Source organism: Mustela nigripes, chromosome 5 (assembly GCF_022355385.1).
Source record: "Mustela nigripes isolate SB6536 chromosome 5, MUSNIG.SB6536, whole genome shotgun sequence".
Taxonomy (NCBI): Eukaryota; Metazoa; Chordata; class Mammalia; order Carnivora; family Mustelidae; genus Mustela; species Mustela nigripes.
Window position 1 is genome coordinate 97610851 of NC_081561.1, and position 15362 is coordinate 97626212.

The 15362-nt window shown below is 34.1% G+C and overlaps 1 protein-coding gene across 8 annotated transcripts in view; it reads left to right on the forward strand.

Moving 5' to 3' along the window:
* The window catches only part of MYO6 (myosin VI), a 151488-nt gene that overhangs the window by 86123 nt on the left and 50003 nt on the right, over positions 1–15362 (forward strand). For all 8 annotated transcript variants that reach the window (XM_059400953.1, XM_059400954.1, XM_059400956.1 and 5 more), the window contains exons 9-12: positions 373–537; positions 4821–4901; positions 8023–8203; positions 13636–13780. In XM_059400953.1, coding sequence (XP_059256936.1) covers positions 373–537; positions 4821–4901; positions 8023–8203; positions 13636–13780 — 572 coding nt within the window. The remainder of the gene's footprint in view (positions 1–372; positions 538–4820; positions 4902–8022; positions 8204–13635; positions 13781–15362) is intronic.

The window sequence follows — 15362 nt, forward strand, 5'->3', positions numbered from 1 at the left end:
CCTTGATATGAGGAAGTGGTGATGCAACATGGGGGCTTAAGTGGGTAGGAGAAGAATCAATGAAACAAGATGGGATTGGGAGGGAGACAAACCATAATTGACTCTTAATCTTACAAAATAAACTGAGGGTTGCTGGGGGGAGGGGCGTTGGGATAGGGGGTGTGGGGTTATGGACATTGGGGAGGGTATGTGCTTTGGTGAGTGCTGATTCACAGACCTGTACCCCTGGGGATAAAAATACATGTTTATAAAAAATAAAAAAAAAATAGAACTTCCCTATGACCCTGCCATTGCACTCCTGGGTATTTACCCCAAAGATACTTTCAGACCTTAAATGCAAAAAGTGTATTTTCTCTCTGTTTTGTTTTTCAGAGTTCAGTTGTTGGAGGGTTTGTTTCACATTACCTTCTAGAGAAATCTAGAATCTGTGTTCAAGGCAAAGAGGAAAGGAATTACCATATCTTTTATAGGTTGTGTGCTGGTGCTTCTGAAGATATTAGGGAAAAACTTCATTTGAGCTCCCCGGATAATTTTCGGGTAGGTTGGATTAAAAGAAATTACTTAGAGTTTTTGCAAATTTAATTGACTTCAATTCTAAAACTTACTTTAATGGATTCTTATATCTAGTTGTATGTAGCTTATATTGCATCCAGTGTAACATGATAGATTGTAGGTCTCTATTGAGATTTACTGCTGAATTTATAATATAATACTATATGAAAAGATATGTAATCAGAAAGATAAAATGATAGATGGGAAACCACTTATCATTTTAAACTCAATAAGAAATCTATAATAGTTCTGTCGTAATGCTACTTTTTAGAGTTATCTTTGACTTGAATTCAACAGTAAATATTTATTGCTTGCTTTTTTGGTACCAGGCATTGTACCTCGGTGAAAAAGATGAGCAGTTCCTGCTCATGAGCAACTTAGAATCTGGTGTGAAACACACACACGTACAAACACAAAGCCTGACTGATAGGTTGAAAGATTAAGAAAGAGATATGCATAGGATGCTGGGAATTTTGGAAAAACTTCAAGGAACAACTGATGTTTGATCAGAATCCTGAAGGATTTTCAAGTGTTAACTAGAGAAAGAAAGATGCAAAGACTATTCCTACTAGATGCAAAAAGGTGAACAAAGAAAGGCAAGAAACAGCTGAAAGGGTAAGGCAGGAAATGGTGGGAGTTGAGGGTAGAAAGTTTGGTCTTCTGTAGTTAATAAGGAGCTATTGAAGGGATTTAAGTAGAAATTTGGATAGGTCTGTGCTTACCTCTGGCTTTAAAATGGAGGGTATCTTGAAGAGGGTGGGGTTGGGAATGGATTGAAAATGCAAGTAAGGGTAAATTTTTCGGAAATCTTATGGCTATCACTGAAGTAAGTTACTTAGGGCCTGAATTTGGTTAGAGAGTATGGGATGTCCAAAATATTGGGAGGTAAAGTGATAGGAATTGGAGACTGAGTATGGTAGGGAGAAGGAGAAAAATTTGACTAGGGTAACTGGGTGGATGTAAATACCACACGAGGGCCAGATGGAAGATTTGTGGCATATAGGTTGAGTTTAGTTTTGGAACTTATGATCACCTTAGGGAGAGGATTAGAAGATGGTTGGGTATCCTAATCTGAAGATTATTATTAGTGCTGTCATGATAGGTTTGGGAGATGTCAGTACTCTGGTGGTAATTAAAACTATGACAGTGAGTAGATGAGATTGTCCAGAGAGATTGTATAATGTAGAAAAGCATGTGCTGTATCCAGACTCTGGAGTTGAAGAGTATGGGTGGTGAAGAGTTGCCCAAGAAGGAAAGCCCAAGTGGGATTATATGGTAAGTACAAGGAAAATGAGGAGTGCCAAGAATCACAAGCTAATAGAGTTTCAAGAAGTGGTAAGACTGGAGATGGCTAGCGGTTTATAAATTCACAGCTAGGGAACAGTGTCCTTGTGAGGAATATGCGGGATTATGAGAATGGGTAAGGAATGAAGTTTGAGTAAAGTTCTACAGGTGATTCTGGATAATCCTCTTTGGATAGGAGTTCTCCACATAAGAATCATGACACAAATTATATTTAATTATTGTTCTCTGTGTCTGTGTTTATGTTTGCAATTCAGCTTTTATTACTTCAGTTAGTTTCTTTTAATATGTATTTGGAAAACCTAAAACTACTGTTTTACAATGCTTTACAACTGCGCCTATTCATCTACTTCTACAATGTCTCACCTTCTCTAGAACTCATTAAATCAGTTGGAATTTGAAGTTAGTTGCTCACATTATAATCAGGAAGACAGCAGAGATACTTCTATACAATGATTTTTAGAAAAGGAGTATAAGTTACTATGAATCATATGAAATTTAATAATAATGATGTGATGTTGTTGGCTCTGAGTTAATGGTAAAGTAATGTGACTATTCTTAATTTAGCATTTCTTTCTGTTTGGAGGCTTGAGAGCATATTTTTTTGTGTATCTTAGAATGTATAACTTTTCCTGGCACAATGGCAGTCATCCTTAGAAGGTAGTTACTGAAATTCTTTATCAGGTTAGAGAGTTTCCTGCCTCTGTAATATGAACTGGGAGCCTTGATTTCTTCACTTCCCAGAGTTCTTATACTGGTTAGGAGGAGACTAGACGAACAGTATTGTCTTTCACCCAAATATATCTGCTGTCATGGTTATTCCTCTCATGCATGCACATGCATATCTCTGTATCCCTTCCCCCAAATGATTCTGCCTTCAAGTGCCCTTGAAAGTGTGTTGATAGTTTCATCAGGTTTTTCTGTGGATTAGTTTAGGTCTTCAACTCATAGATTACAACTCATAGTTAAGGTCATAAAGACAAAGAATTCCAAAGTAGTGTTCAACAGTTCCAAAAAATTTTTTGTCACTACTTTGTCCAAAATAGTACATTAAGAATTGTAGGGATACTATTTGAAAACATTTGTAACTACTCATGTATTTTAGAAAATAAAAGGTTTAAAAGATTGCATTATTCAGATATTCAAATATTTTTGCTTATGTTTTATGAGCATTTGTTACAGTCATGCAAAGATCCTTGAATAGAAATAAAGCTTGGATAGAATAAGAATGGATAGCAAGAATAGTTATAGTTTTCTAGCTATAGGGCAGTTGGAAAAAACAAGTAGTTGGTTTTAATACTGTGTTTAGCTATCCAAAAGCCAAGTATTTGATAAAGCAATCTAGGGTTGTGGAGATAAAACCCTTGCTAGCAAAGAAAACATTTGTTTTGGCTTTATATGATTAAGCTACTATTATCTTACTAAGTAAAATAGCGTTTTTTGAAATAGTAAATTGAAATTACTTAATAATATTATTTCTCCCTCTTTTTTATTTTTTTTCCTGAAGATTCGAAGGTGGAAAGAACAACTCATTGTATATCGTTTTCTGGTTTTCTCTGTATTTTAATATTTCATTATAATGGAGGTACACAAATAAATGTATTCCACCTAAATTAATATCATCTAGAATGTTAATTTATTCCCAAATCATTCAAAATGTAATGTACATTTAAAAAATTTATTTATTTATTTATTTATTTGATAGAGATCACAAACAGGCAGAGAGGCAAGCAGACAGAGAAGGGGCGGGGGGAAGCAGGCTTCCCGCTGAGCAAAGAGCCCGATTTGGGGCTCGATCCCAGGACCCTGAGATCATGACCTGAGCTGAAGGCAGAGGCTTAACCCACTGAGCCACCTAGGCGCCCCTGTAATGTACATTTTTTTCATAGCATCTATATGATGTGTGGTGTATTTAATCTCAGAATTCATGCCATGGTACAGTGGGATCATAGTGACCTGATTAAAGAGAAGCTGAGATGTTTAAAAACATTTTCTTTTCTTTTTTTTTTTTAAGATTTTATTTATTTGACACAGAGAGAGTACTAATAGGGAGCAGCAGGGCGGGGGAGAGGGAGAAGCAGGCTCCCCACTGAGCCTGATGTGGGGTTCAATCCCAGGACCCTGGGATCATGACCTGAGCTGAAGACGGTCACTTAACTGACTGAGCCACCCAGGCGCCCCTAAAAACATTTTCCATTCTGTTTCCTTTGTACTTCCTTCCTGACTATACCCCCACCTTCAGTGTGGGTAATAGATTCACTTTGGGACTAATAAATTATTTTCTTCTCAGCTGCTTCCCTTCTTCTATGTTTTTAGTGCTTAATCTTTAAAAGGGCATCTTAATCTTCTGGGCAGCAAAGTAAATCATTGAGATAAGAGCTGAAATTGTAATTTGGATACCTGTGAAGGTTTGTAAAGCAAGTATTATAATTTATGTGTGGTCACTGTTAACTGTCAACAAATATGGATGGCATGTTTTGAATAACTCATTTTAAAAATCAGAAATTAAGAAACTTAGGGCTATTATTCTGTTACTCAGCATTAAAAATATTACTTGAAATGTTAAACCACAATGTGTAGGTTCTTATTTGAGACTATATATTTAGTAGAAAGGTGATTTTCATTATATCTATAGTACTTACTTTATGAACTATATTTTTAAGACGATATTTGACATTGAGATTTAAAATTGCTACCCTTTAAAAACAAGAAAGCTTTATGGTACTGATTTTTATGTTACTGTTTAATTTAATCTGCTTTCAAAAATCAGAATTTTAAATATCCCTGGTTTGATTAGTAGGAGTAAAAATGTTTATAATATATAGAAGTTATCAGTTGTACTTGAGAGATTATTTAGGTTATATTTAAAAGTTCTTTTTGTTTACCACTGTTTTGATAAATTGTGTTTTCTTTTGTATTATTTTCATGTGGATTGTATTTGTTATACTTATATTTCTTTTTCCTAGTATTTAAACCGAGGCTGCACTAGATACTTTGCTAACAAAGAAACTGACAAACAGATTTTACAGAACCGAAAAAGTCCCGAGGTATAGTAGACTGTTGTTTTTAAATTAAAATCCTTAATACAAAAAAAAATCATACTCAAAGATATATTTTTTATTTTGGAGCCCCAATAATATTTCTTACTTTTAGGCTTATACTTAAAAAACAAAATGCTCATCTAAGTCTTTCTTGCAGTGTAATACTTTATGCCTCTGTTGGTATCTACCAAAGCTATAAGTTTGGTTTTTCTTAGTTAGGCCTCAGTGCACTGCTATCCTTCTGTTCTTTTTCCCCCACATGAGGGTATTATAATTGCCTAAGAATTATCCTTTGCTAATAAAATTTTTAACTTACTCTCACTTACCCACTTGGACTTTAGTATAAAATATGTCCATAATTTATTTTCTACTTTAAGGCCAAAGTAAGCTTTGAAGTAGACATTAAATAGAGTAAGCATTCTTGTGAACTAATGCTTATGTATTGTTATATTTCTCTTTAAAACATTATATTTCTGCAATATACTATGGAAAGTCTTTTTTTTTTTTTTTTTTTAAGATTTTATTTATTTATTTGACAGACAGAGATCACAAGCAGGCAGAGAGGGAGGCAGAGAGAGAGGAAGGGACGCAGGCTCCCTGCTGAGCAGAGAGCTGGATGCGGGTTTTGATCCCAGGACTCTGGGATCATGACCTGAGCCAAAGGCAGAGGCTTTAACCCACTAAGCCACCCAGGCGCCCCTATGGAAAGTCTTATATTTAGGTTTTACTTATTATGTTTCTAAGGGCAATTAGATGTAATTATACTATTATTATTTTTAAAACATTAAATCCTTAACCTAAAAATCTATAACTCTTACAAATTTCAATATGTAATGTTCAAGTAATAAGTAGTATTACGTTATATCTACTCCACGAGGTTAAATTATGAAATACTGAGTCAGGATTAATTTTAGGGACTAGTTCATTTTGTCTCTCTATTTAAAGTTTTATATGGAATGTTGAATTGTACAGTTTTTATTATATCCAGTTTTAAATGTGTGAATCAGATGATTTTGACTCCTTTCAAAATGAGTGAGATGAATTATATCTTTAATATGTTCCTTGAAAAGAACAGAAAACAAACAAAAATTCCCATTATTTCAAATTCTAAACAGATGAGTACAGTTAATTTATTTGTTAACATTTATCATTTTATTTTTATTTATTTTTTAAAGATTTTATTTATTTATTAGAGAGAGAGAGAATGCTCATAGAGTGGAGGGAGAGATAGAGGGGACGGGAGAGGGAGAGAGAAGATCTCAAGCTCCCCGCTGAGCATGCAGCCTTCTGGGGGGCATGACCTCACAGCCCAGAGATGATGACCTGAGCTGAAATCAAGAGTCAGGTACTCAACCAACTGAGCCACCCAGGTGCCTCAACAATTATTTTTTAGGCATAAATATTTGAATTATAAATCACAAACTTTAGGTGAAATTCATGGTTGGAACTTTAAGAAGTAATTTTAATATTTATTATGGTATCTTCCTTTGTCATGATAACCTTTATTTTTAAGTATCATCAAAATACAGAAGTATCATCAAAATACAGAAATTTTATTCTTCCTACTAAAATAATGGAAACATTACCTAGTGGAATAGGGATAGTGCATCTGTCCTTAAGGAAGAAGATAGATCTCTAAATTTTATCTTTAACATGGAAAAAACTGAGTAAAGAGGGAGGAAAACTAGATTTGACTCTCCAAAGAGTAACATAACATGTACTCTTTGTATTCTGATAAGATGAAAGTGTACTCTTTGTGATTCTAGAGTCATCAAACTTTGTGAGATAGTTTGTTCATATTATTGAGTGTATATATAAAAATATATAAGTGAATAATGGATTAATATGTTTAAATTACTTTTTATGTCTTCTTTATCAGGAGGATGAGGTGATAATTTTTAACTAATTAGAATCCTTTGCTTAATTCCATTTGAGTGTCTAAGCTGTGTGCCATTTTTAGGAAAATGCAGTATTTTTAGTCTACCACAATAATATATTCTTAATATTTGATTAGAAAGATTTTAAATGAAGTAACCATTCAGTTGCAAGACTAAAAATTCTGCATGATCTGTGTTTTCTATTAACTTTGGCTGCATGTGATTATTTCCTTTGCTTCTTTTAAGAATAAAATTAAATTTCTTTATCTAGACATTTTCCAGAAATTTCACCCAAGCATAATTAAGCATTTTAAAGAATTTTGTGGATGATAATCCAAATTTAGCTGGGAAGGAATTGGCATCTGGGAGGGGGAAAAAATCTCCTAGAGATGTCTTTAGTGGGCAGTTAATTCTGGTGCTGCGTTACCTGTTTAATTTTACCTATTCATTGTCAATTTCTGGAAAATTCCTAGTCCAATTTTTCTGTGTCCAGTAACTTTTATTTTTCTACTTCTATAAGGTTTCTGCAGCCCTAAATTTCTTATTTTTTCTTCTGAGCTTTTAAATAGGTTCTAACAAATGAATACTTTAGATGTAAATTATTTTAGGAGAGAAAATTTTTCTTTATTTTTTCTGAAATGTGACTCATTGCAAAAATTCTGAGTAAGCACAATGCTTACTAATACACCTTACCTCATATGCTTATATAGGAGGATCTAAAAATCGATTCTCTGGTTATGAAAATTGTTATTAGTCTGTCCAGTATTTATTATTGCTGAATACTGATGCAGTTGATGGCAGTTAACCTAAAGGAATATAATGCTAAGTGTTATATTTGAATTTTTATTATAATTTTTCACCTTAGTTCCTTTTGACCTGTGGATTCATATTGATTCCTTTCAACCACTGATATTCCCTTCTTTTTCACTCAATTTAGATTTTTATCTAATGTATTTTGGCATTATAATGCCTTAGAATTAAAATTATAATTTAACTGGAAAACCTCTCATTCCATTTTGACTGATATTTATTGAGATAATTGTAGAGTGACAGGCAGTTGAAAGAAGTAATACAGAGAGATCCTGTGTATACTTTGCACATTTAGTTTTTGCATTGATAGAATAGTAAAGTTTTTCTATTGACATTTTGTTTTTGCATGTCATTTAGTGCATTAATAGACCTTGTGTAGTAGTTTTAGTATACTTAAATAATGACAAAGAACAATTAATTGATGTCTTCTTGTTTTGTAGTATCTTAAGGCAGGTTCTTTGAAAGATCCTCTGTTAGATGACCATGGAGATTTTATTAGAATGTGCACAGCCATGAAAAAGATTGGTTTGGATGATGAAGAAAAACTTGATCTGTTCCGGGTAGTAGCTGGTGTCCTGCACCTTGGCAATATTGATTTTGAGGAAGCCGGCAACACTTCAGGTTTTTTTGTTTGTGGTTGTTTTGTTTTGTTTAAAGAGGAATGAAAGAAGTTCTGTCATTTCTTTGTCATATGTAAATTCAATCTGTTTGTATGCATGTTTTTAATACCCTGAAATTTCTAGATTATATTATGTTACATAGTGAATGTTGGGAATGAAGGATGCTGCATTACTAGTCATTATGAACTCTGTTTTGAACAAATCAGTGATAGTGATGGGAAATAAGCTCATTTTATGAATGATAAGTAACTGTGACTGTCAGGGTCATATTTAGTTAAAATATTCAACTAATAATTATACTTCTGCAGTATGTGCACATACTATTAAGGAATTTTGACATTTTTTCCAGTTCATTGATATAAACTTTAATCCATTAATTAGGGCAATTGAACATGTACAAGCCCATATACTTTATTACTTGGGAAAGGAAATAGGTCATACTTTATACATATTGAAAAGAGCATTTAATGCCTGCATGATAGTAACTTTTCAACTTAGGGGTTTCAGTCTCTACATAAACAATAAGACATTTTTTGTATAATCTTAAATTTGATCCATGAATTACAGGGGTTGGAAAACTATGGCCTATGGCCAAATTTGACCAGCTGCCTGTTTCTGTAAATAGCGTGTTGTCGGAACAAAGCTGCACCCATTCATTTATGTCTTATCTGTGCCAGCTTTCATGCTACAGCAGCAGAGTTTAGTAGTTGTCATAGAAACTGTATGGCCAGCAAAGCCTAAAATCTGACACTTAGGAGAAAAAAAATGTTGACTCCTGGTTAAATACATTATTAAAATATTTTATACCAAGAACGAGTTAAAAAAATCAAAAGGATCATTTAATATAGTAGTCAGTAACATGGGCTTTAGTGTCAGATCCCAGAAGCTTTCTGATGCTTGCTTTTTTCATTTGTAAAATAATGAAGAAACAGTCCATTAGAAGTACTTTTAAAGTATATTACCTAGCCATTGTATATATGCATATAAAGAAGGAGCATCAGAAGAAAGAAGAAAGAACATTTTAAAAATGTGCCTGCTATGTGCAAGACCTTTCATATACTGTGTTTCATCGTAAACAACATAATCATAATCTAATCTAAACTCCGTAAAAATAATGGGGTAGAGGGCATTATCTATATTTTATGGAAGTGAAACCTCTGCATCAGTAATTTATTTACTAATGAAGTTGTAGATGTGAAAGCTGGGTTCTCCCCAAGTCTGACTAACTTAGGTACTTGTGATCATTGTCCCAAATTGCCTCCAGTCACTGAACCTCACTGAGAGTCCTGACCTGTGAATGAGCAGACTGAAACAGTCTTCATGACTTTCAGATTTAATATCCTGCGATGTTGTGCAGTCGGTAACATCAGATGCAGCACAGTGTAGTGTTGAAGAGTACGTGCTCTTGAGCCAGAGTATTCGTCACAAGCATATTATCTTGTGTGGCCTTGGGCCAGGAACTTTACTTCTCTGTGTCTCAGTTTCCTTACCTCTAACTGGGAGATAACAACACTCCTGCCTCATGTTCTCATGTTGTATAGGGGAATAAATATGTTAAATATTAAATGATGTCAATATTTATGTCCAGCACATAGTAATCACTGTAAGTGTTTTTAATGAATAAGTAAAATAAAAATACGAATTAATTCTAGTTTAAAATGTAAAAAAGCAAAATCAGTATGTTCTTAATGTACACTAAAGTTTTAGGTTTTATGAGGGATTCAGTATTCTTATTTTGAAAATGTAATGAATGTTAGAATATATCTCATTTGCTCTCTAGTATTGTTATACAAAGGGAGTATGTGGAAAGTTCTAAGTAACACAAAAAAAGTTTAGATTAAGGCCCACTTTGGAAATTTTAGAAGTGATAGTTGCCATTATCACATCTCATTATGCTGTGGTAGAGTGTGCAGATATATACAGAGGATCATAAATGTGATGTGATCCAGTTAGTTGAAAAGCACTTAAACAGTTAAAAGGGAAATAGCACATATTTACATTATCTTTTATCTTTCTTCTCAAAATTCTTTCTGTTGAAAGGAAAATGAGCAGAAAGCAGAGGAGATTGGAGTGAAGCAACAAATTAAGGAAACTAATAAACTAGGTTATTTTGGGGTCCCTGAGTGGGTCAGTTGGTTAAGCGTCTGCCTTTGGCTCAGGTCATGATCTTCAGGTCCTGGGACTGAGCCCCCTGAAGGTCTCCCTGCAGAGAGTCTGCTTCTCTCTGTCTCTCTCCCTCTGCCTCCCCATTGCTCATTCTCTCTCTTCTTCAAATAAATAAAATCTTTTAAGAAAATAAAATAGGTTATTTTAATTTTAATAGCTCAGATTTTATTAATTTTCATCTTTTCTGTGATCCTTACTATAGAACCAAATGGTTTTTTTTCTAGTTAGAATTGATTTTTTTCCCTCCTTGAGAGCTCAATTTTGGCATATCCTAACAACTCAAAAAAGCTGTGGATATTTTTATAATTATTTTATCAAAAAATTTTTCTACTGTAAATGTTTAGAAGACTCCTACTTGTATTGAAAAGGTTTTACGTGGTAGCATATGCAAAAAATGCCTGTTTTTTAAAATTCTGCATCACAAAAGTGATTCCCTAATTCCTGAAAGTGTGTAAGAAACTTTGCAAAACAGTAAAAAGAAATGTTTAAATATATTAATGAATTATTGCTGGTCAGTTTATTGAGAGCTATGTAATTTAGATAATGGTGTGTGTGTATGTGTGTAGAAGCTAGAAATCAGTAGTAAGCTTATTTTCATAGAATTAAAGGTTCAGTGTATCTTCTAAGTATTCTTGTCCCCTTGTTCTTTTTCTTTGGTAACAGCTTTATTGAAATATAGTTCATAGACTGTTCAATTCACCCATTTAAAATACACAATTCAGTGGTTTTTAATAGAGTCAAAGTTGCGCAGTCATCACTTCGGTTAGTTTTTAGAACATTTTCATCACTTCAGCATTTACCTCTCATTCCTTCCCAAATCCCTGTTGTTAAAAATAGCATTTATGCTATCATGCAAAAAACCTTTTCAATATAAGTAGGAGTATTCTAAACATTTATAGTAGAATAAATTTTCTGATAAAATAATTACAAAAATATCCACAGCTTCTTCAGTGTAGCTGTATTCATTTCATGTTCTCATCAGCAGTGTATGAAGGTTCCTCTTTCTCCACATCCTAACACTGTCTGTGTGATTATAGCCATCCTAGTATGTGTGAAGCGTTTTACTTCATTGTGGTTTTTATTTACATTTTTCTGAAGGCCCATGAAATTGAACATTTTTTTCATGTCTTTATTGACCTTCTGTATCTATTTTTTTGAGAAATGTCTATTTATATCCTTTGCCCATTAATTGGGTTGTCTTTTTATTGTCAAGTTGTAAGAGTTTTTTAAAAACTACATTCTAGACACAGGTTCTTTATCAGATATATAATTTGGAAATATTTTCTCTCAATCTGTGTCTTGTCCTTTAAATTTTGGGGTAATGTTCTTTGAAACAAAGAAGTTTTTCATTTTGATGAAGCCTAATTTGTCTGATTTTTTTGTTGTTTGTGCTCTTGGTGCCATATCTAAGAAACCATTACCTGGTCCAAGATCACGAGTTTAATAGTTTTAGTTCATAATTTAGGTCTTTAGCTCATAATTTTTATTTATGGTGTGAAACAGGGATCAATCTTCATTCTTTTGCATGCAGAAACCCAGTCTCAGTGCCATTTGCTGAAAAGGCTGTTTTTTCTCCAGTGAGTTATCCTGAAGCCCCTCCTTCTCCTCCCTATCCTCCTCTCCCTCTTTCTTCTTTTAAGATTCTGTTTATTTTTTTGACAGAGAGAGGGGGTGTGTGTGCATGCGCAAGCAGGGGGGAAGGGCAGAGGCAGAGGGAGAAGCGGGCTTCCTGCTCATAAAATACCCATCCTGGGTTTGATCCCAGAACCCTGGGATCATGACCTGAGCTGAAGGCAGATACTTAACCAACTGGACCACCCAGGTGCTCACAACCCTTATTCTTCGGAAATCTCATGGTCTGTTTCTCCTGAGACAGGGTATTAAATAGTTTACTAATTTGTCACGACAAGCTTATTTCTTTTTATAAACTTAGGATTTTTTCACATTCTTTATAGTTTTGAAGTTAGTCTTGTGATGAATTACTTACAAACATTAAACCTTAAAGATATTAGTAAAATGTTTACTTTTAAACTATTAGTAGTAACAATAAAAATGATAGTAGTTAACCTTTATATAGTGCTTACTGTGTACCAGGTACTATTTTGAGAACTTCACATATATAACTTCATTAATCTCTATAACAGCCTTATTAGATAAGTACAGTTATTATCTGTTAAATGGATGAAGAAACTGAACACAGAAAGACTTGTTCAGGATTACACAGCTAATAAGTCTTACAACCACATCAGGCCAGAGACTAAAGCATTATAGTATAGTTCTTTTTACATAATATTTTTTAAAACATCTTCCATTACTAGAAATCTATGGATATGATGTACAGGGAATAGCAGTTATCTCCTGAGCAACAGGAGCACATACATACCCAGCATGGGTACACAGAGATACACCACACACATAAATAAAACCTCATATGTTGACTGCCAGCCACACTGACCTACTGAAACGCCAGTGTTTGCTATTAAAATTATTCCTTAAGGTTTTCAGGAATCATATGAATTTTAATGATAAGGTACTATATTTTTCTAGAGATTTACAAGGATTATAATCTATCAGTATATTCTGCTTGCCAGGTCATAAAAAATGAAAGGTCCAGGTTAATATTGATGGGCTGAAAGATTATATCGTGGATGTCTTGTGTGAGGGTCTCCCATTGACCTTGGCAGTATGACTTTTTTTTTTTTTTAAAGATTTTATTTATTTATTTATTTATTTGTCAGAGAGAGAGAGAGAGAGAGAGCACGCACAGGCAGACAGAGTGGCAGGCAGAGGAGGCCAAGAGAGAAGCAGTCTCCCCACTGAGCAAGGAGGCCAATGTGGGACTTGATCCCAGGACCCTGGGAACATGACTTGAGCTGAAGGCAGCCACTTAATGGACTGGTCCACCCAGGCATCTCTCTCTCTCTCTCTTTTATTTTATTTTATTTTATTTTATTTTATTTTACTTACATGACAGAGATCACAAGTAGGCAGAGAGGCAGGCAAGGAGAGAGGAGAAGTGGGCACCCTGCTGAGCAGAGAGTCCACCTCAAGGCTTGATCCCAGGATCCTGATCATGACCTGAGCCAAAGGCAAAGACTTAACCCACTGAGTGGGGTGGTGAAAAAAAGTGAAGTGAAATTAAAAGTCACAAATAAGCCTGGTCTATTCCATAGATTTATGTAAGTGAAGTATACTTCTAAGAAGTGATCTTGGAAATCTGGTTTATAAAATGTCTGTTAACTTGAAATTTAAATGTATTTTCATTAGGTGGTTGTAATCTGAAGAATAAATCTACTCAGGCATTGGAATATTGTGCTGAATTACTAGGTTTGGATCAAGATGATCTTCGTGTAAGTTTAACTACAAGAGTCATGCTAACAACAGCAGGGGGCACCAAAGGAACAGTTATAAAGTAAGTTCCTTAACTCACTGCTCTGTAAAAATGCTGCCTTATGGTTTGTCAGGGAAAAATCTTTGAGAACAATGAGATTTAAAGTTGATCTTTATGATCATTATAATGTTCTAAAACATATGCTTGATAGGTAAGAATTCTGTGCATATTACTGCAGTAATCTACTATATAAGTAAATGCTGCTCTTAAAGTTGTTCCTTACAGATATGCCGAATGCCACAGATTTGTAGTTTATAAAGTTTATTATTTGTAGTTTATAAAGTAGTTTATAAAGTTTATTATTTGTAGTTTATAAAGTAAGAGAAGTTTACTTTTGTACAACTACAAAAATATGAGTTGATTATGTTAATATTTGTTTTAGGCAACAATTTTTTTCCAAATTTTCCAGACTTTTTTTTTTGAGAAATAATTCACTCTTCTAAAAGGTACAGTTTAGTATTTTTAAAGTGTATTTACAAGGTTGTACAACCATCACCATTTAGTTTCAGAAGGAAACAGATCATTTTACTTTAAAAGTCATTTTCCTTGCAACTGTCATGTTCTAAAACTTATTAAGTAAAACTTACTCCAGTAAAACACACAGCAAATGGATTTCCCCCTTACCTCTTGGAGTCTTCATTTAGAGGAAATTGCAAATGATAGGAAAATAAGAGCGTAGCCAAAGTTTCTCTGATCTGTAACCAAGAACTTCTAGGTTATATTTGGGCGTCTGTACACTTTTGGCTCAATATCCTGTGTTTTAGGCATTTCTGGTTTTGATACTATAAAATAAAATCGATATTCAGCCGTCATTCTGAAGCACTGGAAGATCTTCATTTGTAGGGAAAAAAGTCAGATCCTCTATCCCTTGCTAAATAAGGCAGTCAGTGAGCTCTAGTGACCTATTTCAGGAAGATTTTCAACAAATTTATCTAAGAAGGATTTAAAAACAAACTTTTAGCCACACAGAAAGTTTGGTACTTCTTTCATTTTGGGAAACATTAACAAGGTATGTTTAGCCTGATTGTTTGCTAAACTAATTCCAAATTATTATAAAGTAAACCTTACCAAGGAGAATGTATAGTAGTACCATACAGTTGCTTTTCCTTGGAAATATTTCTGGGACGCAAGGGAACTACAGTAAATGCACACGTGTGTGATCTTCAGGTAGCATTTCCTTCATTTCTCCTTTGTTAAAGCACTTCTTTTATGTGTTTTATGTATGGGGTACTCAGAGAAGTTTCACTTTAGGAAGGGGTTCTGTTGCAGGAAGTTTAAGTTGGAAAACCAGTTTAGAAGAGATTCAAGTATTAGTCTGACCTGAAAAACTTTTTCTTTCTTTTTTTTTTTTTTTTTGAAGATTTTATTTATTTATTTGACAGACAGAGATCACAAGTAGGCAGAGAGGCAGAGAGAGAGAGGGGGAAGCAGGCTCCCCGCTGAGCAGAGAGCCCATCGGGGCTCGATCCCAGGACCCTGAGATCATGACCTGAGCTGAAGGTAGAGGCTTTAACCCACTGAACCACCCAGGTGCCCCGACCTGAAAGACTTTTTTTTTTGTTAAGATTTTATTTATTTATTTGACAGACCGAGATCACAAGTA